Raw genomic sequence first — 24,444 nt, 5'->3', positions numbered from 1 at the left:
TTTTTAGCAGTTTATATATGATTATATTTACTACCCCAATTAGCCCTTTTACCCAGCATGCAATTGTGAAATGTAAAAAGCAGCTATTTCAGAAGACTGATATTAAATAGAGCATGGTAGGAAGTAGCAAAGAGAGAGAGTGCCAGTGATGATTTGTAAACAGAGCACGTGGGGAGTGCTCTTTGAGACAATGAGATATAATGCTTCTGATTAATTTTCCTTAAAATAATATATTTATTTCAGGCTCTAAACTTATTTGAAATCTAACCCCTGCTATAACCAGCATGCTGGATCAAATCCATGCATTTTCTTTAGGATGGGTTCACATTAAATATATGATCACATATTTGTCCTAATCAGAATTATCAACATCCTTTAAAACCACTGAAAATGGAAGATGACATACAGTCTCCTAAACCTAGGTGGATGAGACCAAAGAAAAACACCTAGCAATATAAAAGCAGAACTCCACAAGTACTAGCAATACTGACATTTATAACTTTTCTGGAGATTAAGTTAATAAACTGAGCTTTACAGGAAGCTAGCACTTTCACAGTAAGTTCAAATAAATAACCCCTGGAAATAGCTGTACTGGCAGCTGTCTAAGTTAATGAACTTGGATTTCCTGGAAAAGATTCTGCAGCAATTATTGGAAGATTGAAAAGTTAGTAATTACTTTACCTGAATAGACCATCTGCACAATTTTTATTTGCAGAACATGTCAGAATTTTCTGATGTTCCTGTACTTTAGTTCTGACCTTTTTTCCCAAGTCTTTAGCATTAATGATGTCATAGGATAGCAATCGCTCTCTCTCCATCTCTCCCTGTTTCTGCACAGAATTTATCAGTTTTTGAGTCCATGAAAGTTCTGAAGCTTAAAATTATAACAGACTTTCTTCTTCTTCTTTTCTACATCCTGTAGAGGTCTCCTAGCTTGACAGGGAATAGTCATGGTATGGACCTGATTTTTCCAGCATTTGATAATGGTCAAATGTGTGTAAAGGTTTCTGTTTGATGACTCCAGGATCAATTTTCACAGTGGTTAAAAACACAAATTTAGAAGAATTAATACAGGAAACTTTACTTGGGAGTCTGGACATTTTCATTCATATGAGTCAACTCTAAATAGGGACCAACCTCCTGCACTCTCCTGTGGGCAAGAGGAGGAGGAAGGCTGTGGCATAGAGTGGCTAGCCCCCAGTCTGGGTGTTTCAATGGCAAAGCTGATGAGATAGAACAGGTTTTCAGATCAGTTCATTTGCAGCTATAGCTACTAGATACAGGTAGGAATATATATATATGTATGTATTTATATATGTGTATATATATAAAAATAGAGCTATCTCTGCAGAAAATGCAGATTTCTGAGTAGTCATTTCTCTTCATGTAATAAAGACTTCTTTGCCATCAAAAAGGGCAGAAATACTATTAGAAATTGATGGCAACTCCAAATTTTATTTCTAGTTCATAGCTTTTTGTAAGTGGCAGCCAAATTTTCTGAATCTGATTTTCTCCATGCCTATAGCAGTTTAATCTTGAAAATTAGTTAGTTAAATTAGTTAGTTTCAGCGTGGAAATAAAAACAGGAGAATCAGGCTTAGAAATGTTCTTCTGCAGCAAGAGGTATCTTCTCTTTATCCTTGTTTAATTTATAAATAATTCCAAGCAAGTCAGAGGAATTGGGCTGGTAAGAGATGAAAAATAAAGATTGCATGGGGAAAATTCACACTTGTAGCAAAGGAAATTCTTTATTTCCTTTCTTCCATGGAACACAGTTCATATATGATTTATGCTGTCAAAAAAATGAAAACTTAACCTAAGGGCAATGAAAAGCAGGTTGACCCAGTATTTGGCAACACGCTTTCCAGGAATTCAGACTGTAGTTTCCTCCAGGAAAGATCTCCTCTGAATGATTTGCACTGGGGAAGGAAATAAAGCAGAAATCAGATAAAACTTATTTTCACAGAATCACAGAATTTTGTCATGGGAATCTCTCTCTGCAGTATATGTATATATACACACACTCATATGCGCATGGGAACACACACTTTCTCCAAAGCAGCTTTAGATATGTTAAAATTTTCATGAGAAACAAAACAGAGAGAAGACTTTCCAAACATCAGCCCAGTGCCATATCCTGATGTTCTCCGTTTTTATCAGGATAATTTCTGGTTTTCTGTATAAAGTCCTCATGTCCCTGGTATAACTCCCTAGTGTGCTGATAATAGACCTTTGGTTCCTTGTGAAATTATGTTGAGTACATCTGAATATATTCTTTATTTAACATTAGTATTTATTTCTTTGCCTTGGATAGAGAGTTGTGAAATACAATTTATCTTGAAATATTTTTCTACTTCAAATGCATGTAAAGTTTTCTATGTAAACAGGTCTGTTTCAGTCACATTACAGATAGAAGAGGGAAGGGAGGAAAAGGCTCCTGACTTTTTTTCAGCTATTGCTGTCCTCAAATACTAGATTAACATATTAGTTCAAATATTTATTTTTTTGTTAGTATTTCAGATAAACCAAGAACGATTGAGTCCAGCTCCTGGTCCTGCACAGCACCAGATCCACGAGTCACACCATGTGCCTGAGAGCATTGTCCAAATGATTCTTGAACTTTTGAACTCTATCAGGCTTCATGCTGTGACCACTTCCCAGGGGAGCCTGTTCCACCCTCTGAGGGAAGAACCTCTTTCTGATATTCCTCCCCTGACTCTATTTCAAGGCCATTCCCTCAGTTCCTCTCACTGGCCACCATAGAGGAGAGATCAGTGCTTGACCCTCCTCTCATGAGGAGATTTCAACAAAGATATTTTGAATTGTCTGTTGGTTCTGTAGGTGTTTGTCATACAACAGAAAAATACCCCAAGAAGAGCAAAACAATCAACAGCACTAGGACAGTCGTTTCTCTAAAAGATGTTAGTCCACTGAAAACAAATGCCAAAGAAAAAACCCAAATACAAAAAAATAAAAATAAATTACATTTTCAGAGACCATATGGGATCCCTAAATTTTACTCTCAGAGGATGAAGGGTTCTCAATACCTGTTGAAGAGATGCTTGCAACATTCAACCAGCTCTGTGCTGTTTGCCGGGAAATCCATGAAGTTGGAAGCATTTCCTAATAAGATGTGGCAAGGAACTTCAAGACCAGGGACAGTCAACATCCCTGTGAAAGTAAGTTACAATTTTCTTAATGAGTAGTGAAGAGGAAGACAAGGCTTGAGAATGTGAGTCATGGGGTCATGACCAAATGAGCAATCCTGGCTGATGCAAAATCACCATCTGAGGTGGCTATGTAAAGGTACAAGGTCAAGACCTTTGAACTGTGGGAATTCTAATCTGAGTCATTTTCAAGAACTGAATAAAGGAGCAACCACAACAATTCATTTACTTTTTATATGCAGAAATTAAACTACAGCAACCTGTTGCACTTAGGTAATTTTGGTTTTCTGCCCCTTTTAATGATATCAATACTGTGCAATAATACCTTTCTCACTGCTGGATCAGTGTGTTTTCATTAACTAAAATGAATCTATGCTGCATTTATAGACATACAAGTAAACACAGAACCTCTTGTTTTGTTTGAAATTGAGTTTGCTTTGTTAGATATTCTCTAAAAATTCCTTCAAATACTAATGTCATTATTCATTAGAGTAATGGAGACACAAAAGTATGAAGGTGATAGCTCCTTCTATATGTAATGTCGTGGAACTTGGACACATTTTTTAATATGTTCTTATCTTAACTGAGGTAATAGAAATTACTTGGCTTTTCTACTTTCTCCTGAGTGTAAGGAAAGCATTTGCCATGGCAGAAGTGGGTGGAATGCAATTTTCTTTCCAAAGCAGATTCTATTATTTTGGAGAGATTTTCCCTGTGGCTGTTCACAATATTATTCTTAAGATCAGAATTGTGAAATGACACATTTTAGTAGGGTTTCCTGGTTCCTCAGTTATGCAGAGTAGTGTCATGTATTAAAATATTATGGATGGCTGTGAGACTAATGTTATTTCAGGTGTGCTAGTTGTGTAGCCTTCAGAAAATAGTGTGGGCTTATCCTTAAAATGTCTGTGTTTCTGTTGCTACCAAGAACACAAAGGCATAGAGAGCTTGTAGTAGAAACAGGCATAGTGGTTTTAGCTACATAAAGTACCAAGATCTCTCTTCACTACTGAAATATAAGCGCTTTAACCTTCATCATACAATTTTGTATATCACATGTTAAGGAAAGAGAGCTGGAAAAGGGATACTGAGGATAACTTCTACCTACTGAAACATAGAAATTAATTAATCTTTTGAATAATTAATTTGTTCTTTTTAATTTACTTCCTAAAATGACTGTTGCATTGTGATTCTTCACTCAGATTGAAGCTGAAATTTTGAAAATAAGGTCAACTGTGGAGAAATTTTAGGACCATTTCACGAGCCTAAGTGCTCTATGGAAATAATATCCACTCAAAATATCAACTTAACATTATGACAAAGAGTTGTTGAGCTTTTCTCTCACTCTTTCTCTTTTACACTCTTTCATTCCACTTTTCTATTTCTTTTCCAGAATTAGTTCTCTATTCCTCTGTCTAGTGGTGTGGAGGAGGGATTGTAATTCACGTATAACTTGCTTTGTTTATGAGTCATGTGTTCTGGACAGACAGACAAACTAACTAAAAAAAACCCAACAAAAAACCCTCCCATTAAAACACCATACCCCCCTTCCAAAAACACAGACATAATGGAAGAACTAAAATCTTTACATCTTTTCATATTCCAGTTTTCAAGAACCTGTTGTCTCATATCAACTTTTAATCCCACCAAGCACAAAATCACTTGTGTTTGAGTGACAGGGGCAGCCCAGGAAGTTATGGTGTGGTGGTGGTGCACCGACACGTGGTGATCACTGATGGTAGGGGACACCAAACCCAAGCATGGTACCTGCGACACAGGCTGTCATGAAACAGGCCGCTGTTCCCGCAATCATTGCCCTGAAAGCACCGTCGGCTATTTCCTGCTTTTTTGAGGGAGCAATGCTTGCTAGGAAGGAAAACAAATTGTATGTCAAACAGAAGCACATACAAGTCAGCTGTTGCCCCTCAGGAGTCCCACCCTGCAGTTTAAACTAAGGGAAACATGGAGGAAAAACGGGACATTTTTTAGTGGGTTATTTGAAGGCCAAATGCCAATTTTGGCTCTCTCTGTTAAGAGGGTGGCTTATCCATAAAATGGTTAATTTTGTTTCCTTTGGAAGTTTGCATGTCTGTGCTGGATGATTGTGCCCTTCAGAAGAGTCTGGCCCCGTGGTTGGGTCTTGCTCCTCTGTGCTGCCCCACTGTTGGCACTGCAGAGCCCACTGTGGCTTCAGGGTAGAGGACTGCCAGCAATTCTGGTTGCCCGGTGAGAAACTCAGATATTTTTTCAATTTTTCTTTTTCCATTGAGATCTGAAAACCTCTTTTTTTTTTATTTTTTTATTTTTTTTTAATTTTATTATTATTTCCCTATAAGCCTACTGCACATCTGTGATATTTTTATGAGAAATAGCCAAATTCATCTTTCAAACCAGCATTCACCTTTCATAGCAACATGCTATGGAGTTGATCTGCTGCTCCTGAAGCTCATGGGTAGTAGTATGTTTGAGGTCTAAATGGAGAAGGGCTTGGTCCCTCACCCCTTGCCTTCAGCACCTCTCCCAGTACCTCCACACCAAACCCTGTCCCCCTCTGGCTGCCCTTCCATTTACAGCTGAGTGCCAGCAATCCTCAGTCCCTAATGCTACTAAGCTTCACCCCCAGCCTGTTCCTTTGGGTGCTTTCTTTGGGATTTGCTCAATAAATAAATTGTCTGTGAAAGTGGTTCTTACTCAGGCCTCCTATTACCAGTCCCAGGGAGCCGAAGTTGGCAAATCCACAGAGAGCATAGGTGGCGATGACTTCAGAGCGAACCTGAAAAGCAAAGACACACCTCTGAGTGGTTTGAAAGAGCTCACTGGGATTTAAAGGTTTGAAAACATGGCTTCATGGCTCTGAGTACAAAAATATTTTGCTTGGTTGCTGCCCAAGGTGTGTCTTTTAGAAAGGTAGACTTGTTCCCTTCTGAAAATCACAGGCTTTTACACCCACAGCCCATGTGAGGATTCACAAACCATGTGATGATTTTATCTTTCACATATATTATTGTGCCTTTTTGAAGTGAGTACTAGTAATTAAAGACAAAAAAAAAATCTTATCTTACTAGTGGCAATTTAGCTGCTCTTTTCTGAAGGTATGAGTCAGAGTGCTATAACTCAACTTGTTTTTCACAGCTGGATGCCTCTATAAAACTCTTTTGAACCTCAAGTTTTGTTATGTATCCCCAACTTTTTTTGTCCCTAAAGAATCAGAGGGCTCTACATACAAAGCTGTTTCTTGCATGCTGCACCCTGTGCAAAGAAGGCAAATTGGTCCCTTAGGAAGAGGATACACTAATGTGTTGACTGGCAGAGAGGTACATTATGAGTTTAACATATGTAACAGCCTCTTTCCATACTGACTTCTGCCGCCTTTCTCCCCTCGGATAACACCAACTAAGCCTGGACCTCAGAACAGAGACAAGGTTGGCCTTTGCCTCCGTGGAGGGACCCCTCACAGGACAAAAAATTACTTTAGGTGAAATCAGGCTACAAACCGTGCAAGCTTTCAAACAAATGTAGTTCCAACATTTGGAGATAGGAGGCAACATATCTTAGCAAATGGATTTTTGTCCCCGTGGCAGCTCTGAATTCCTATTTACTGTGGTTTAGGTTCAAGCTGAAAATTAGTGAATGTTCTAGCAGGTTTCCTGTTTATTAGAAGTTTCTCTGGTTTAATTCCTCTTTTATGAACAGCAATTTGTAGATACTTCCAATCAATCTGTACAAATGCAGGAAAATGTTTTTCAAGTACCCTCTCTACCAGCTTTTCCTAGAAAAAGCTCTGTGTACTCTGATTTCCCTGCTTTCATTTGCACTTTCCTAGCTCTGAAAACAGGAAGCAATGTAATTAATGACTCAGGTGAAGACACTTGTTTGCTCAGTCTGAGTGAATATCTGTGTGTGGATGAATTAGAGAGCTCTGAAGCTGAACAGAAATTAAAAATGGAAGCCAAGCACACCCTTATTTGAACTGTTGTGCTGTAATTATAATAGTTTCCAGCCAATTTTTACCAGCATTATGAATCAAAATTGTTTATGTTTCTCAATGCTTTTCACCATGGAAGCTAATACAGCTCTTTATAGGTATTAGAAATGAATGTGAAGGTTCTGTATGACATGGGGGGAGGGGGAAAAAGTGAAATAGAGTTCCTGTGTTTTAAGGCTGTATTCCATACTGAAAAATCCTTATTCAGTCATGCAGGAATTCACTGTTATATTCATGTAGTAGAAGGAAGCACAGCTATAGCTGGGCACATCAAAGATCATTCTAGCTCAGGATTCTATTGCCAGGAATTTCAGGAACACTGGTAATGGATATTTATACCATCTGGCTTTCTACCACCACATGTGAAATATGTTCAGTTAATCAGGAATGCAAGTGGTCAAGAATTTGGTTTTGGTTTCTAATATAAAAGGTATCCACAGCATCCCATCTAATTCAAAGAGGCAAATAAGAGCTGTACAAAATACTTCCTCATTCAGGGTGGGTTTCTCTACAGTGGTAATCAGTCTTGATTTGAGAAAGAAGGATCAGTAGAGGTGTAAAGTTGGATATAATGTGTTTTGTTGCCTGTGCTCAGGACAAATTCAGCATATGCTGCACATGTGCACAGTAGATAGTGGAGCAGTCATGTCTGCAAAGGTCAGCTTTGATCACTGAATGACCTTTGGCCCTGTGCACACAAACAAGATGCCCTTAGCATTGCCTTCCTCAGGGCACTGTAGTAGGAGCTACATGTCTGTTGGGTTAACTGTGAATGAGAGGTGGGATGAGGCTGGAAAGCTCAGTTAGGACAGCCTGGTTGGACTCTTTATGCCATGCACTGCATGTCTTATTATTGCCCTCTACAGAGGGAATAATAGCCTACAGCAAAGGTGTGCCAGTAATGCCACCTGCTAGAGCTTGCTGGATGCCTCTCTTCAAGTTTAATGCTTGGACAAACCTCTGAGGGCAGGAGGATCCTCAAGTTTTTCCTTAAGGTTTTCTTGGGAGAGTAGCTCATAGAGAAGTGCTGAGAATCAGGAAAGAAGAAACGTGCCTTGAAGATAGCCTCTGTCTTAAGTGTGCTATCCTGTGGGACACTGTTCCCCAAACCTACAACCTTCTGTTTCTATGCTTGTTCAAGACAGCTAGGGCAATGACAGTTGCGGCAACTGCACAGAGCGATGCTGCACATTCGTAATTGAACTCCGTTGCTCAAAGACACATCTTAGAGTAATATGCAACCATCTTATGCCCATATTAAAAATAAGCTGAATTTCAACATTGAAGTATTTGATCAAATAAATCTGTAGAACAGAAAATGTTACTTACTGTCATATACTGTTTCACACCATTAATGTACATGCTTCCACCCTTTTCTCGATTTTGAATCAGTTTTGAAAGGCGCTCATAAGCCAAAAATTCATTGAAGAAAGTTTTGTAACCTAGTAGTCCACCAACAATAAAACTGTCTTCCCAGTCTACTCCCATCATGAAAGAGAATGGCATGAAGACATAAGCACAAATGTTCTGCAGAATGCAAAAGAAAAAGCAGGTCACAAGACATGGTCAAAGAACAATAGCAGGCAGTACGTTTTCTAAACTTAAGAATGGTTTTATTTTAGCAGAGGAAAATTTGCTTTGAATTTTTGCTGCCATGAACTCTGGGAGTTTTTAATTGTCAGACATACTTGAGTAACTTTCAAAACATTAATCCAGACTCTAGATAAATATTAAGAACAAAATATTGATATATATGTCCATAATTTTATATCTAAAATAAAACAAAGGTTTCTGTGCCTTCTTTTCCCTCAATAATGGCTTCAAATTAAGCATGGAGCTTGATGAAAAGAAGGAAGATTGAACTAAAAGAGCTGGTAAGAGAACTGAGGATTCTAATTCTTCTGCTGATTAAATCAAATGTGTTAATGAACACGCTTAATTATCAGGTTATTGGACTCCAACTGGTGTAAACAAAAGATATGTCTCTGCATAAAAGCTGTGTATCTGACACAATTAAAGCTGTACCTATTTTTCCTGGCTTATAAGATTTATGTAAATTGAAAAATAAATCCCTTATCACAGTATAGTTTATTTCTATATGAAAAAAAAATAGCTCCAGCTGTGAAAGGGTTTGGTCAGATTGTCCTTAGGGAATGTAATGGAGGTTTAAAAGCAGTTACTATTTCTGGCTGGTTTCTCTGCCCACAAAAGGTTACATGTTAATGTCTCTCCTAAGGGAAGATTGGTTGCATGCATCATGTTTGTGTGTCTCAATTCCTTGTGGACTGTCTAAATCTTACACCACCAAGCAGCTATGAAGATACCAGCTCTTGCATGAGTATGCCTGAGGCATGCATACTTGTGCCTTTCCTCAGCTGTGTGTGTCCAGGGTGCAGTGAGAAATCTGTGAAAGCTCAGCAGGGTAGTAACTTAGTATTGCTGAAGGCATATCTGTTACGGGTGGCTATTCACTTTTGCAGCACCTGTAACACAAGTTACTCCCATGTCTCTCACTGGGCTTTTGTTACGGTCTTGCAAAACAGAAAGGCCCAAAACACTGAAACTAGGTGATTGCATTGGTTCAAAAATGACATATTGACCTAGGACTCAAACAGAAGTCCTGTTTGAAACCCATTTCCTCTGTTGAATAATTTGGGTGAAGTTTTATATTGTAATTGTATTGGGAACTAACTGATATCAAGTATGTTTGGTTTCAGACAAGTCCAGCCTTTCCCCAGCATCCTCATCTAAATGAACCTAGTGAACATTTGATGGGACTTCTGACGCTAAAGCCATTTTATGTTTAGCCAAAGAAGATGCTAATGGCTTGGCAAGCGTGTACCTGACAGATGTGCTGCACTGTCTAGTCAGAGGAAGCAGGTGCTAGGCTACTCTGTAAAAACATACCCTGAGGTATGTGCAAGAACACCACAGAGGAAAACTATATGTGAACTACTAGATACAGAAATACTCACATGGCAAAAAATTTACTTTAACTGTTAAGAAATTTTTCAGAGCGTGCAAATAAAATATGGGTTTAGATCATGTTAAAACAAAAAACAAGTACAAAAAACTGACTTAAAGTTGAGAAAGACAAATTATGCATGTATGTCAGTTGCATAAAGAACCTGGAGACCATACCTCAAAGGTCAGCTGTGGATAGTCAAACAAATTGCCCACCCAAGAAAGGGCTGAGTCAAGGAAGCTCAGCAGGGCAAGAAAGGAGATCACATTCACGGTGATGTTTGCTACCAGCCCGATGGAGGTAGAGGCACCCTGACTGGCTGCTTCCAGCAGATTCTTTGATTCACTTTGCCAATGAAAAGAAAACCAGAGTGAGAACATCTTTGAATTCAAGAACAAACAGCAGAACTAAAATGTACATGCACTTGATTAGAACTATAGTACTGAAGCTATCTCTACACTCAGAGGAAATAATGAAGAGGACTGATGAGGCTAAGTAGGCTTTTCCTGTCAGTCCTCATGGCAGACGCTTGAAGTATATGCTTGTGGTGCCCTGAGATTGAATTCAGGTACATTCAAGGTTGGTCAAGATATGGATCAGATCTCAAAACTGCAGCACTGCTAGGATTAGGCATTGGTCACTGCTCTTCCTCCATGCAGCCTTGCAGAAGTGACTGGGCCATTCCGGAACAGATCCTTACAAGCCTTTTTGCTTTTCCTGTCATTCTCAAGAGAAGTCTCCCTGCAGAAGGGCAACAAATTTGCTGCTATTGCTGAAATGATTGTTTTTTACATGTATGCATTTGCACAGTCATTACAGAAAAGAGACAGCAACATTACAAATGGGAAAGCCTCCTGGCAGGTTAGCTCAGGTAGGCATTTCCCTCTTTCATTTGAGAGTTTACAGTTTGGCTAGGTCCTTGGCATTAGATTGTAACAGAGCACACTCACCTGAATTCATAAATCAACAATTTGCAGTATTTAGTCTGTAATTAACTTATTGCTTGCACTTATTGCTTGCAAGTAATCCCCCTAAAATTTATGTGTGAGGACTTGTTTTTCCAGATCGCATTTTTGCAGTAGTATTAACTAGCACCTAGATCAGCTTACCTTTTTGCCATTTGTATGCCACTCCTCAGAGTTACCAGAGGCTTTTCAGTTTCAGGCCAGAATAATTTGGAGGCAGCTAAGGATGCTGGTGCTGACATGACAGAAGCAGTCAGTAGATGGGAGGAGGAAACCTAGAATTACAGGTGACAGAAAATACTCCATGATAACCATATTATGCACAAACATGTAGGAGTGCAATTAAATTATTTTTCTTGTTTGGATGATTTTTCTACAGGAGGTCGTTAAAAGTTCATATTGCTCCTAAGGAAAAGAAGAGAATGAGCTGTCAAAAGACCAGGGATTTTTCTGGTTAATTCCTACAAAAAAACAAAACAAAACAGTGGGAATGACTTGAGGCATACTTTCAACACATTTTAGCTAGGCTAAATACTTAAAAGACTTCAGATAAACCATATATTTTCTAGCTCTCTTCCACTGTCTTACCCCAAAAGAAATATATGCTCCTAAGACACTTCCAGCAATAGTTGAGAATCCTGCTGTCATGACTGCATGGAGCTCAGATTTGGTGATGTATGGTAAGTAGGGCCGTACCAGGAGAGGAGACTCTGTCTGGAAGTGAAAAACAAGTACCAAATTAAGAAATCCCTAATAAAAGCCCAAAGATTTCTTTTATTAAGGACAGAAAAATGAATGTCTGCATCATACTCTTTTAGGCACCTTTGACCTAATCAATTCTAGTGCTAAAGAGTGGTCAAATTTCAGTAGACTGGGGCTTTTTTATTCCAAGAAAGTGAATGTCTGAAGACAATTCTGGCTGGTTTGCTGTCTCCCTGAAAGGCACAATGGAACTGCCAAGAAATTTTGTTCCAGTTCTGAGTGTCTTATGGACAGCCACAGGTCTGACAAGGATGTTTGTTTAGTTAAGTGAAACATGCTCCTCTGGCATGTGTGTGAGCACATCCTGGAGGCAGCGTCATGCAATCTAAATTTTGAAGCAGTGTGACGTGGTGATGTACCACTGCTAAAATATCATGCTAATACTGCATTTGGGCTTGGATGTTAATGTTGATCTTCCTACATTGCTTTTGAGCTCGGGGAGATGTTGTAAATGTGAGTTTAATGCTTTTCCCATTAAAGTGGTCTGTTAGATGCTGTCCACTCTTTTGGTGAATAAAGCCTTTTACTGCTAGCCCTGGATCTTAGTTTTCTTCACTGTCTCTCTCTCCTGCCCTTGCCTGCTTTGCGTGCCATCTTTTCATATCACTTGCCTTTTCAACTGAAAAAAACCCTGAAACTGTTGTCTTTTCATAGTCTAGGAGGGAGACCTATCATCTACATTTATGCTTGACCCTCTGTTGGGAAAACATATTGCTTCCCAAATCCTTTCCTGTGCATCACTACCAACATATGAACATACTGCAGTTTTGGAAATCAATCTTATCAGCCTTGCTGTAGTGGAATCCCAGCTTTATAAGAGATTTTTTTTATTAATACACAAATGCTCAATGAGCAGCATAATTTCCCTATATTCTGTAATATTGTTACATGTTAGCATGGCTTTCTGTGCTCCAACTCACCTGTCCCACAAATATGTTACCTGCAGCTACCAGAGACTCAACAGGAGTTGTCCCCATGAAAACATGCATTATCCAACCAACCTAAAATGATTTAAAAAACAGCAACAAAAATTTGTTCTGCCTGTTCCATGCCCTTCTTGAGTTAATCACATCAATCTAAGAGTTCAGAGACATGTTACAATACTTCCCGAGTTAATGATTTCAGCTTGAAGGTATAACACATTCATGTAATTTTTACATGCTAAAATAAGACAGAGGAGGAGTAATTTAACAGAACTGAAAGTACTCCAGCTTCCTTCTGGACATAAAAATGTTGAACTAAATTAAACAGAAGAGATACTTTGATGTGTTTTTATTACTTATCTTCTTGTCCAAAAACACTTGGATCATATGATGGGAAAAAAATGTGAAATTTAGATTAATTAAAGATTAAAAATGCCTCACTGGAATTTTAGCACACTAATGTCAGCCAGGTGATGTTCATGGTGCCTATATAACAATCCTGTGAATGTAGAGGGCAAAGTAATTTTAATTTAAGAATATACTCGAATTTGTTTTAGCTAACACCATAAAGGAAGATCATTTCCCTCATATGATAAGGTTTATTGGACAGAGAAGACAGAAAATGGACTTGATCTTATAGTAGATGGTAGCACTAGACATAGATGCTGACAGAAATGAACACTTAAAGAGTTAGGTGGGGAACCCACTTTGATCTTATCTGGCTATCTTTGATAGGAAGGTATATGCAATTGCTACTGAAATGCTTAGCAGAAATCTTCTGCCTGTGATTTCATCTCCACCCTGCACTTTGAGGACTGGGAGAAGGGCAGGCAGAAAAGAAGATTTAAGTAAATATAGTGTCTGAGGAACATTAAAGCAAGCCAGGCAAATCTAGCAATTAATATGACACAAGCAATGAAACCAGACTGAGAGACGGAGAGTGTGCTATGTGATGCCAATTAAGATTTTGCAATGTAACATTTGGAACTATTTCCAGGCTACAGATCCCCTGCAGGTTTTCAAAACATTTCCCACACTAGACAAATGAGCACCTAATTGGAGAAAAAATGCATACCTTTCCAATAAGCCACTGCATGAATCCAATGTGGTAAAGCATAGACATAACTGTACTGAAGAAAACCACAATTGGCAGTACCTGATTTGGAGACACAAGATCATTTAAACTTCTAGAGAGGTTACCTGTCCTTTATTCCTTGAAAAGAGAGTCATGTTTTGAAGTTGTACTTACAGGCATTGAAAATTTACATTAAGTTTACACTTATGCTATAAAATTGTTAGCTTTCCTGTTTGTGCTGTAATTAAATAATTTTCATTTATCTGCATAGTTTTCTAACACAGCTGCAATTGTTTGGAAACTGTTTAGTTTAGTATAATATACATTAGTTTATAGAATTATATACTTATTAAATACAAAAGGTAAATATAGGTCTCTTACTGTGGAGACTGAAAAATACTTTCTTTCAGCATAATTTAAACAAATTGCATGAATGTCTAACCTACTCTCTGATGGGCTGTTAAAACCACATTGATTGGGTTTTCATCCTGAATAAAACTAATATAGCTTGATTCTCAAGTATGTGAAATACACAGGACACCACCACTTCTATGCTGGTATACAGCAGAAAGAAAAATCCCCCCCAAAAGGTCCAAAACTAGTCAGACAGATTAATTACAGCTAAAACAATACCACTGTCATGTGAAAAGGCGAGACTTCCTCTACTCTTAGGTTGGAGAGACTTGTTTGTCCCTGAGTGCATGTTTAATTTGTCTGTCAGTGTCTCAGGAAAGCCAAGACTTGTATCTGACCAGACTGTCAGCATCCTGTTAGAGGGATCCTTAACTGAGCAGTCCTGCTGGATTGGAGGGTGGTTTTACTGTCTTAGGGAAACACACCACTCACATAACAGACATCTCAGCAGGTCTTGCCCTTTATCAGAGTGTCACCCGCTGCCAAATACCAGTGTCCATAAAGGATTCACACTAATAATTTTAGGAATAACACTTATTAATAAAAAATTGGAACAGGTTAAGGTTTAAAGATTGTTGCTAATTATATCTGACTGAAAAAATATATGTGAAGGAATATACAGACAGAGCCTGGCTGTGTTGCCTCCACTCCACTCCACCCTCCATTCCATCCACCTTAACAGGTGATGGGTGATCATCATGGAAGAGGTTTCAAGTCATGCACCAACCATATTTCAGCCAGAAAACAGCAACTGTTATTTACCCTGTGCTATAACTCCTGTTAAAATATGAATATAACCCCTCAGTTTCCTCTAAGTTACCAGTCCACAGGGTCTGCAGTCATTTTCCCACAACCACTAACACTGGGAAGCTTTCATCTGTGTTCACTAATGACATAATGCATTATAAACAAAATCAAGTTACACAGTGAAAAACAACAAACCACTTTGTTAGTTCAGATCCTTTCAGTACATAGACTCTATGCCTTTCTAGGGGAGAGCTGGTACTATCAACAATTTTGATAAACATTTAGAAACTCAATTTTGAGATGATCAGAACCTTTCACTGAAAGGACAGAGTGCAATTAACCAATATTGTTGTGCTGTTCAACAAGTTAATATAATGGTCTCTCTCTAGTTTGGTTCCTTGATCCTTTTCACAATTCTGTAGGGATAGTTTCCCATGCAGTAACAGCAGACAATTTAGTTCAGTAAAATTAATACGTTTCTCCCCTGCCTTTTCTTTTGTTATTAACATACAGAGTAGGAAGTTAAAAATTACTGGCTGCTCTCAACTCCCCTCTTATTTGTGGCTTGATGCTTAACTTTTTCCCTATTTTTCTTTAAAGAAGTTACTATTGATGTTTAAGAAACATCCTGCTTTTTCATACACTCCTAAAGCTTAACCTTCAAAGCAAAGCCTTTCTCAGCGTACCATAATTCTCCTGGTGTAAAAAATAAGCTACAGACTTAACAGAAGTCTAATTTCTTCCTTGCTCAAAGCAAACTTTGTCTTTTGTAGTCATCAGGTTAGAAGATTCACTATAAAAGGTCTTTTCCATCTACTAAAGTACTTGAAAGTGCTTATTTATGTTGGCAAGTGGTTTTTTCACAACTCTGAAGCTCTGCATCTGCCTGCAAAAGTACACATTTAAAATAACCTGATTTATGCACACCAATTTGCGCATTTTTGACTAATTACTGCTTCCAGAACCATGTCCTTACAGGCACCAGGGGACTGGTGGAACTAGCCAGAACATATCTGAGTGTCTGTATGTATATATGGGATATGTCTGCTCTGGTAACAAGTCCACCTGGCAGAAAACTGATGCTGCTAAGCATATTGTGAAGGACGCACTACAGATACAATTCGACTCCTGACAGTTTTCTGCAGACATATGCTATCCCGTGTCTAATCTCTCAGGAGCTAAGCGTTTTCTTTTGGAGAATGCTTTGATATATCTTCAGGCAAGATTTAGAGAGCTCATCGCAACATGCAAACCCTATAAAATATCTGAAAGACACAGAAAAGCACTTTGGACCAGCTTAATGTCTAAATAGACAAGTGTTTCAAGAGAGAACAAGCTGGCTGTTGCTCACTCTTGCTGGAAGAGGGAATTCCCTGTCTAGAGAAGAAGCAGATGAAGCATGTTTTGATACTGTTGTACACTTGTCTGCCACTCTGTTAACTATATATATATATATCTATATATCTATATATATATATATCTGTTAACTACATATATATATATACACACACACATATATATATACACACATACATATATATTCCTATATATATATATACACACACACACATACATATTCCTATATATATGCAGCTCTGAAAACCAACTTGTTTTCTTGTTTTTCAGTGTGAGGATAATCTACTTGTTCCTGTTGTCATCTTCTAGAAATTCCATGGTTTTGCTGGAATAGGATACAACTGATAGATGTTTGCCTATACAGAAGCAAACTTCTGGCTGTCTAGTCCCTAGTTATGGTTTTAGTGAGCAAAGTAGTTTTCATCATCAGTGCAGACCCAAAACCACCTTGAAAAAATCATATTCAAAAAGCATTGCCAAAACCACAGGAAAAATTGCATGGGAGGTGGGAGGGATTAAATAATTTCATCTCTAAAAAATGTAGTTGGGAATCAAAATTGTTGTTTGGATGCTCAGTAGAGTAAAGGTAGAAGGAGCCTGGGAAGTAAAACAACAGGTGAAAAAGAGGGGTTTTTAGAATAGAATTCATATTTATTGATGAAATGCCTACATTTTTTTTCCCCTTCTAGGATGTTCTGACTTTTCTTAGTAGCAGGCTATTTTACAGATAGCACCTTCTTTCTCAAGTCATAAACTAAGTTTGCTGAAGATCTAGTTTGGAATATCACCTCAAGAAATAATAAGATAAAAGGCATGTAAGCCCATAGTCACATATATGAAATATCAAAAGAATGGTCTCCAGGTACATCCTGATATATTTCTCATATTTGTTTGGGGTTTATTTATTTGTTATTTGGGTTGGTTTGGGGTTTCTTTTGCTTTGTATGTTCTTGATTCCAGCCTAAGCAGGCATTGTGGCATGAGTTGCTTTCTCAAAGCAAAACCAGGAAGGATGATGGTGCAGATTAACAGCACAGAGCTGAAAAACTGTATTCCAGCTGTTTCCCAAAAAGGTATCTTAAGAGAGAGAAGGAAAATCTCCCTGTGATATTCCTAATGCAATAATAGAGAAATATCACATAATACTTCCTGTTTATGCAGCTTCTAGCTCTTTGCCAAGGCACAAATAGATAAACACCTAGGCTCCTCATTTCTTCAGCGGGAAAGTTTCTGAAGCAGTGGTCTATACAGAACTTAAGGGTACAACAGCATAGCATGGCAGAGTACTTTTACTCATGGAGAGGTGGAGGAGGCAGGAAGGAGGTATTTCTGTCAGTGGCCAGGTACAAGCCTTTTAACCTATTCCTTGTACAAAGATATTCTAAAATTCTGCCTACATGCAATATATGTTGTTATAATTAGGCTAAATAAGTGCAGTCTAACTCAGTGTATGACAATGAATGAAAGTGTTCCTAAATTTTCTATTCAGAATATAACAATAAGGAATAGTTTGTATGTTGATTTCTCTGGTGACTACATAGGTATCACAAGACACAATTTATTTCCCAGCTATACTGTTCCTGTTACCATTGTTTTTCTGCCACATACAGCATATAATAAACATCTTACCTTAAAAGCAAAGAAATGATCAGTGTATTTGTCACCAAACACAAACTTGGCACCTGTATCAGAGTACGCCAGAAAAGTCTAGGGATAGAATGCAAAGTAAATTAGTGACAAGCTCTGGGAACCTGCCAAAACCCAACAAAATATTGCTATTTGTCTTGCAGAGATATGGTGAGAAGCTTGGGCCCTGATTTGTAGGGGTCAGAACCTCTCTGCTGGCTGTATTTGACGGAACTGAGGGTCTCTGTTGTGCTCTGTTCAGAACCCAAAGCAATAGAGGCCAAAGTTAAGCTGAAAAAATAATTACTTTTTAATCCCAGTACTATAGTGCATTTCTGTGCTCCATCTGATGCAAATAAGTACAATGAATTATACAGCTTAAAATGTAGATTTGATGGCTGAAGTAATGAGGTTTGAAAAGTGTAGCTAAGAGCTAGCCTGAGGGAATCTTCTACTTTCAAATTTTGATCCAGTGCATTTTTATACTTCTGATGCAAATATATGAATTAATAATACAGTTTTAAATGCAGTAAAAGTACAGTTTATAAAAGTTGCAGTAATTAGTTCTAACAGGATAGACAGTCAGACATGAAAATATTAAGCTATCAAAAGGGGGCACCAGACTTGCTTCAGTTAGAGACTAAGAACCTGGTGACAAAACCCATATGACTCCCACTGCCCTCAGATTATACAGACATCAGACCTGTGCACAGAGACAGTACATTCTGCACTGTCTGGTTTTACATGCACTTAATTACCTGTGAAGAACAGCTGTGAGAATAGTATCCCTGAGGTGAAAAGTCTGAATGTCCTTCAGTGGGTACTCACTGATTCGTATTTTGGATATTGCGTATTCATTGCTTTACAGTAACAGATTTTTAAAAAAACTTTGTGTCTGCAAGGATACCTGCAGATAGATCCCATCAACTTTCCAGAGATCCTTCTGGCATGCAGATCTGGATTTTGCCATCTGTATGTAACTGAATTAATTTTCTTATATGTCATGAAGACTATAAAATGTCCCTGATGCCAGGAATGTTGCTGCTCTGAAGATAATTAGGGCTGTGCCCTAAATCCCAAGGCTTTTCAGTATATTTTGTTTATTGTAAGGATGATTTGGAGTTGAGCCATTTCTAAGAGTTCCTATGAGTGCCTTGGCACAACAGTAACTTGTGTTTCAAAGATGCATATTTACAACTTCAGCCCAAAGATGGTAAATCCATTAACCAGTGGGATTACTCTGGCCATTGTATTAACTGAACAAAAAATAAATGAGAAGAAGGTAGAACTCAGGAAGTGAATAACCTTTCTGAGAATCCAGTTTTCAAGAGAAGAAAAAAGGGACAAATGGATCCTTGAACAGACTGCTAATATAAATGTAAGACTCTGAAGACAAAAGATTACATTAAGCAAGTTAGGATTTTGCTCAGTAGCTCACCTGGATCTGAATGCCTAGCCAGTTAAATAGATCAAATCCCACTTTGGTCCTCAGAATAAGAATCCCAAGAATAAACTGCATTCCTATTCCTGAAAATACAGGTCTCCAAGAAACCTAAATAGACAGAAAAAGAAAGAAACTGCTTGGTATTTAAATAAATAATGGTCTCCTTTGGATGTTTATTTAAATAGTGTAAGGGGGTCTTCTGACTATACTGCAGGATGGGAGCAGCTGCCAAAAGAGGTTGTAGGGGACTTGGATCTTCACATATCTGGACAAAGAATAAGGATATTTTGCTACAGCATTTGTCCTTGGGTAATTCCAACTCTGTTTCTGTCCTCTAGCTTTAAAGACTTTTGATACTTGAGAACTACTCAATTTTATATTATAATTCATCATATAAAGGCAGTCATGGGAGAAAATGTGGCTGGCTATGATGAGTTCCTCTTCAGTACACTGATAATTCCTGTTCTGCTGCCTCAGAAAACATCTTTGTTTTGTGAAAATTGAATCAAATCACTTACAAAACAAAGAGCTGAGATGGCATTCTCTAATTTAGTCAGATCATATTTGAATAACACAAACCAATTAGGTGTAATGAGGGCTCATGGGAGAGCACAAAGCATTTGGAATATGAGTTTTAACCTCAGCTGGAGACAGCAGCAGTTGCAAAGGATAGGACAAGTTCATTAGTCCTTACTGAGAGGTCTTCACCTGTTAAGAAAATCTCAGCACTGATGGAAGACGCAAAAAAGTATTGGGAAAACTTGGTGACCTGGACAATGGATGTATGATTAATGAAAGCATGCAGAGGTATGTGAGGCATGCAAGCAGGAGTAAAAGCTAAGTGGTAATTGTAGTGATTGAACTAAGCCCTTTGTAATACCACAGCAAAACAGAGTGGACATTTCTGATGGAAAATTAAAATAAATGGCATTTATGGGCCTATGGGAGTGGGTGAACAAAAAATGAGGACCTCAGCTCAACCTCAGCTGCTGAATTTGCAGTGTTGGTTTGGAAAACCAAGTGTGAGGTTTGTGAGGGGTTAAGAGTTATAGAAGTCTTTCATATCTCTGGTTCTAGGCAATTTGTATTGATGTGATGAGAGTGTCCTCAAAGAAGCTATTGAGATATGCTGAGGACTGTGGTGAAGCTCCTGTGGATGAAAGAATGGAGAAGGCCTATCTCAGCTTGAACTGTATCAGGGTTGGAACAGAAGATAGGCAGCAGCTTCCCAAATAGTGAGAGACAGGTGTTGATACAACCCCATACATGGTACCTCAACAACAAAATTACATTCCTCAGAAATTAAATGCAGCGCTTGGTCTCAGGCAAGCCTATATTCTTACTTTCCCATATTTTGTTACTCTTACTAGACTTGGTGCTAGGGTAGGGGAATAGATTTTTAGACAGAGAATAAAAAAAAAAATCCCAAAAGATCCATTATGGAATAAATACTCACTCTGGTTGGATATTTGGAAAAGATAAGCATCAGGAGAACATACATCACAAGCCCACCAAAGGAGATTAGCTGATGGGATCCTTGTTTTGTTGTGTCAAAGATGAGCCAGCAGATGATGGTTACAATGAGAGCTGCACACAACACCCTAGGAAATAAAAAGCATCACAATAACGTGAAAAAGACATTTGGGATATTCCTTTCCCTTCCCATACCCAAACCATTTACATCTGTTTGTGAATAAACTCTTTGTATAATGTATTTCACTGAACCCAGCAAGAGCCTGCCTTTGCAGATGCATCTCTGGCAACATCCTTTGGTGGCATCTGGAAGAAATTCCCTCCAAGCCAGAGTATGGGGGGAAACCCAAAGAAAATATGAGAGACTCTTGTCTGGGTGCTATTTGTATTAAATAGCTATGTATAAAGTGTTAGATCTTCCTTTCTCAATTCATCCATCTTTTCCTTCCCTTCCTTCCTTTATTGAATCTTTCTGCGCAAGAGAGGCTGTAGTATTTATGGCTTGCACTGTGCTCTTTAGCTGGTGGGCCTCTGAAGCACACTTTACAGAGGAGCAGGCTATAAATGGATCATTTCTTTGTAACCATTTGCAGTCTGTTGAGCTATCTCAAGAAACAGTGACATGAGATATGCACGTCTGTGTTTAAGTGTTTCTATGGTCCCCGCTATCAGAACCATGTTAAGCTTATTTATTTAAGGTGATTATTGCAACAACAGACTAGAAGAAAACAAAATACATCACTCCATATACAGAGAAGAAACAAACACAGTCCTATGTCTTTAATGCTAGTTTTGTCTAACAGTAAGCTTTCACTGATTTCAGTGCTACCTAGACACATAAATTTTGTTTTTAGATGTGGATTAAAACCACTGAAGGAATACTCCACAAAATGGCCTGGCCACTGCAATGCTGAGTAAACCTTTCTACAGCTGAGGCACTTTCTCTCTCTTGGAAGAAAACAGTTAAGCACCTGATCTGTGATATGTACATTTTAAGGACTGCAGCCCAGGTACTTACTGCCCCCAACTCATTCCATCTGCTCCTCAACGCTCTCCTGTTCCTTTTGTTCCTTCTCCCAGAGAGGCTGCCAGATCATCTAATGCAAATACCTCTGTGTGAGGCCTCTAATGTGGCTACTGAGCAGGAAGGACCACAATCTTTATAGCACCTTTCTTAGCAAAGCCATTTTGAAATTTTAAGAATTATCTGGGATGTTTTTCTGAGCTGAGAATGATGAGTCCTTAAAACTCTCTCTCAGCTAGTAGGTGACCTAGCTGAAAAAGAAGGTAGCCGGTAGAAGGTAGGTTAATTTTCTTTTTTTAATGAGATTTCATTTGTTTTTTCTTTGATCTAAAGGTTCTATTGTCTACTCATTTTGCTGGGGCTAACTTCAATATCCCCAATGACTGCTCAGGAATATTTGAAACAAGTACCTGACAGGTCTAATTGTCTACCAGATGAATGTCTACTATCCCAAATTAAGGTCATACAACCTTATTATGACATTAAATCTGGCTGGCATGTTTTGATTCCTGAAGGTCAAGTAAAAATTGCTAGGGGGATATGTGGAAAAGCAGTGTCAAGATAATACACCCCAGTCTTCAGCAGTTTGCAAATGTTAGAGCTAATGTTTTTATGAAACTCTGTGAACAGTAAAGCACTTTCTGGTTTGTAGAATGAATGCAAAAGGCTGCAACACACATGAACTTTTGTGAACGTATTCTCTTTCAACCACAAATTTTCTCATCTCAGTTTGCAGTATTTCTCTATGATTTCTGTGAAGACATTTGATCCTTAGCTACTACATTGAAATTCTGAATGTGTTTCTGATATCTATATACTGGAAAATACTGAATTATTCTGTGGTTTTATTGAGAGATGTATGATTGACCCATCTCCCTGTTCTTATGGGGAAGTAAGTTGAAATAAAATATCATAGGGGTAATTTGACTAGTGAATTGTCATTCTACATAAATAGAAAGTTAATAATATTTACCATTTCAGCCAAAACCACTGTTTTTTCAGATATCGGTCTCCAGAGGAAAAGAATGCAGAAATTCTGTCTTCATACTTAGCTATTAAAAAATCCCAGCAGATGAAGAAGATGGCTAGGACAGTGATGACAAAGAGTGGCAAAGCTCTCTGAAAATTCAAACTGCAGGCTGCAACAACAACTGCCAAGTATGCTGTCACAGAAACAAGAATATACACATCAGTTAGGTTAGTCTTTTTAAAAACAGGATCAACTTTTAAATTTATAAGAGGTGATCAAAGTCACGGCTTTGTTTATCTTTTCAGTGCTTTTCTGACTCTCAGCCTAAATACTGAAAAAATTTTGCTTTTTTAGATATTGTTATGGTATGCTCATTGATATGAAAGGTGGCTCTCATTCTGTCAAAGCAGATTATGTACTTTTGCCAAGGTAAATTCATATGAAACATGTTAATCACTCAGAAAAATTTAACATGTGTACAAAAACTTTTTTCCTGTGTAAAAAGTATGAATTAAGAGCATGAGGCTTATTCCTCTTTTCAAAAGAGGATGAATTTATGCAATAAAACTAGAAACAAACACTTATAAAACATGTATCAATTGACTGATTTGATGACCTCAAGCAATTGTGAAGCTTAAAAGTAATTTATTTTATGAAGTAGCTATGAAATTATTTATTTGACAGGTTCACTGATGATAAATGCTGGCAAAAAAAAAAAATCAGATCTTGTAAAGAATGATTTAATTTTGTCTGTGGCAAATAAAGAAGAAGGACTAATGATGTTTGTTATGCAGGTTGGTTTTCATGGAATTAATCTATGAAATCCTGACATATTCTTAGAACTCACTCTCCTGAGCCAGAATGTGTCTATACTATGATAAAGCAAGACAAGATGATGTTATGAGGGCTGGGTATTCAGCATGCAAGCAATACTTTTATAACCACCTCCTGGTGTGCTGACGCCTGTCTCATAGACATTTCAAGTCTCTGTGTTCCCAGTGTTTAAGTAGGAGGATCTCAAAAACAAACTTGGTGAAGTAGAAGGAAACAAACCAACACACTGGCTAATTAGGAAAGGGAGAAAGAAAAATATCGGAATGATTTTGCAGTGCATACTGTCATAAGTAAATTTACTCTAGAAAAAATTTGCAGTGAATATTGAGTGAATATGGGCCAGAAGAGAAAGCTTTCATTTCCAGCCTGCTGACTTAAGTCCAGTCCTATTTGGTGTCTGACAGCTTTTAAAGTGATTTCATGGTCTTGGACAAGTGACTGAAACCGTAATTTTGGAGTCAGCTGGTAATGGAGTAGACACAAAGTCTGAGCTATGCTGTTATCACAAGTGTAATTGCTAGTCAGACTTTCAACATGCTGGAGAAGCAGTTTAGCAAGATTTGTGTTTTTCTTATGTTTGGGAATGAGTGGAGTTTTTGCAGTCTGGAATTTTCTCTGGGACTAAATTCTAAGCTACTTTGAAATACATTGTTAAAGACAGTCAAGAGTTTTTACTTCAGACAAAGTCACAGCACAGCCTACAATCTCCTACAG

The 24,444-nt window shown here is 38.1% G+C and overlaps 1 protein-coding gene across 6 annotated transcripts in view; it reads right to left on the bottom strand.

The window, feature by feature from the left end:
* Window positions 1–1,729: 1,729 nt before the first annotated feature.
* The window catches only part of SLC28A3 (solute carrier family 28 member 3), a 36,976-nt gene continuing 14,261 nt past the window's right edge, over window positions 1,730–24,444 (bottom strand). For 2 of the 6 annotated variants that reach the window (XM_023943511.2, XM_023943513.2), the window contains 14 exons: window positions 22,900–23,089; window positions 20,886–21,030; window positions 19,424–19,537; window positions 17,989–18,066; window positions 13,843–13,923; window positions 12,765–12,845; window positions 11,671–11,796; window positions 11,227–11,357; window positions 10,294–10,462; window positions 8,482–8,679; window positions 5,859–5,940; window positions 4,935–5,033; window positions 3,048–3,171; window positions 1,730–1,919 (listed from right to left, as the gene is read on the bottom strand). In XM_023943511.2, coding sequence (XP_023799279.2) covers window positions 1,817–1,919; window positions 3,048–3,171; window positions 4,935–5,033; window positions 5,859–5,940; window positions 8,482–8,679; window positions 10,294–10,462; window positions 11,227–11,357; window positions 11,671–11,796; window positions 12,765–12,845; window positions 13,843–13,923; window positions 17,989–18,066; window positions 19,424–19,537; window positions 20,886–21,030; window positions 22,900–23,089 — 1,721 coding nt within the window. In that variant the 3' untranslated portion in view covers window positions 1,730–1,816. The remainder of the gene's footprint in view (window positions 1,920–3,047; window positions 3,172–4,934; window positions 5,034–5,858; window positions 5,941–8,481; window positions 8,680–10,293; window positions 10,463–11,226; window positions 11,358–11,670; window positions 11,797–12,764; window positions 12,846–13,842; window positions 13,924–17,988; window positions 18,067–19,423; window positions 19,538–20,885; window positions 21,031–22,899; window positions 23,090–24,444) is intronic. The other 4 variants (XM_023943514.2, XM_086866660.1, XM_023943512.2 and 1 more) reach the window with 3 other exon arrangements.

The sequence above is a fragment of the Cyanistes caeruleus genome, chromosome Z (genome assembly GCF_971803275.1).
Source record: "Cyanistes caeruleus chromosome Z, bCyaCae1.hap1.1, whole genome shotgun sequence".
Taxonomy (NCBI): Eukaryota; Metazoa; Chordata; class Aves; order Passeriformes; family Paridae; genus Cyanistes; species Cyanistes caeruleus.
The sequence above is the reverse complement of the archived record's forward strand: the minus strand, read 5'-3'. Positions and strand labels throughout refer to the sequence as shown.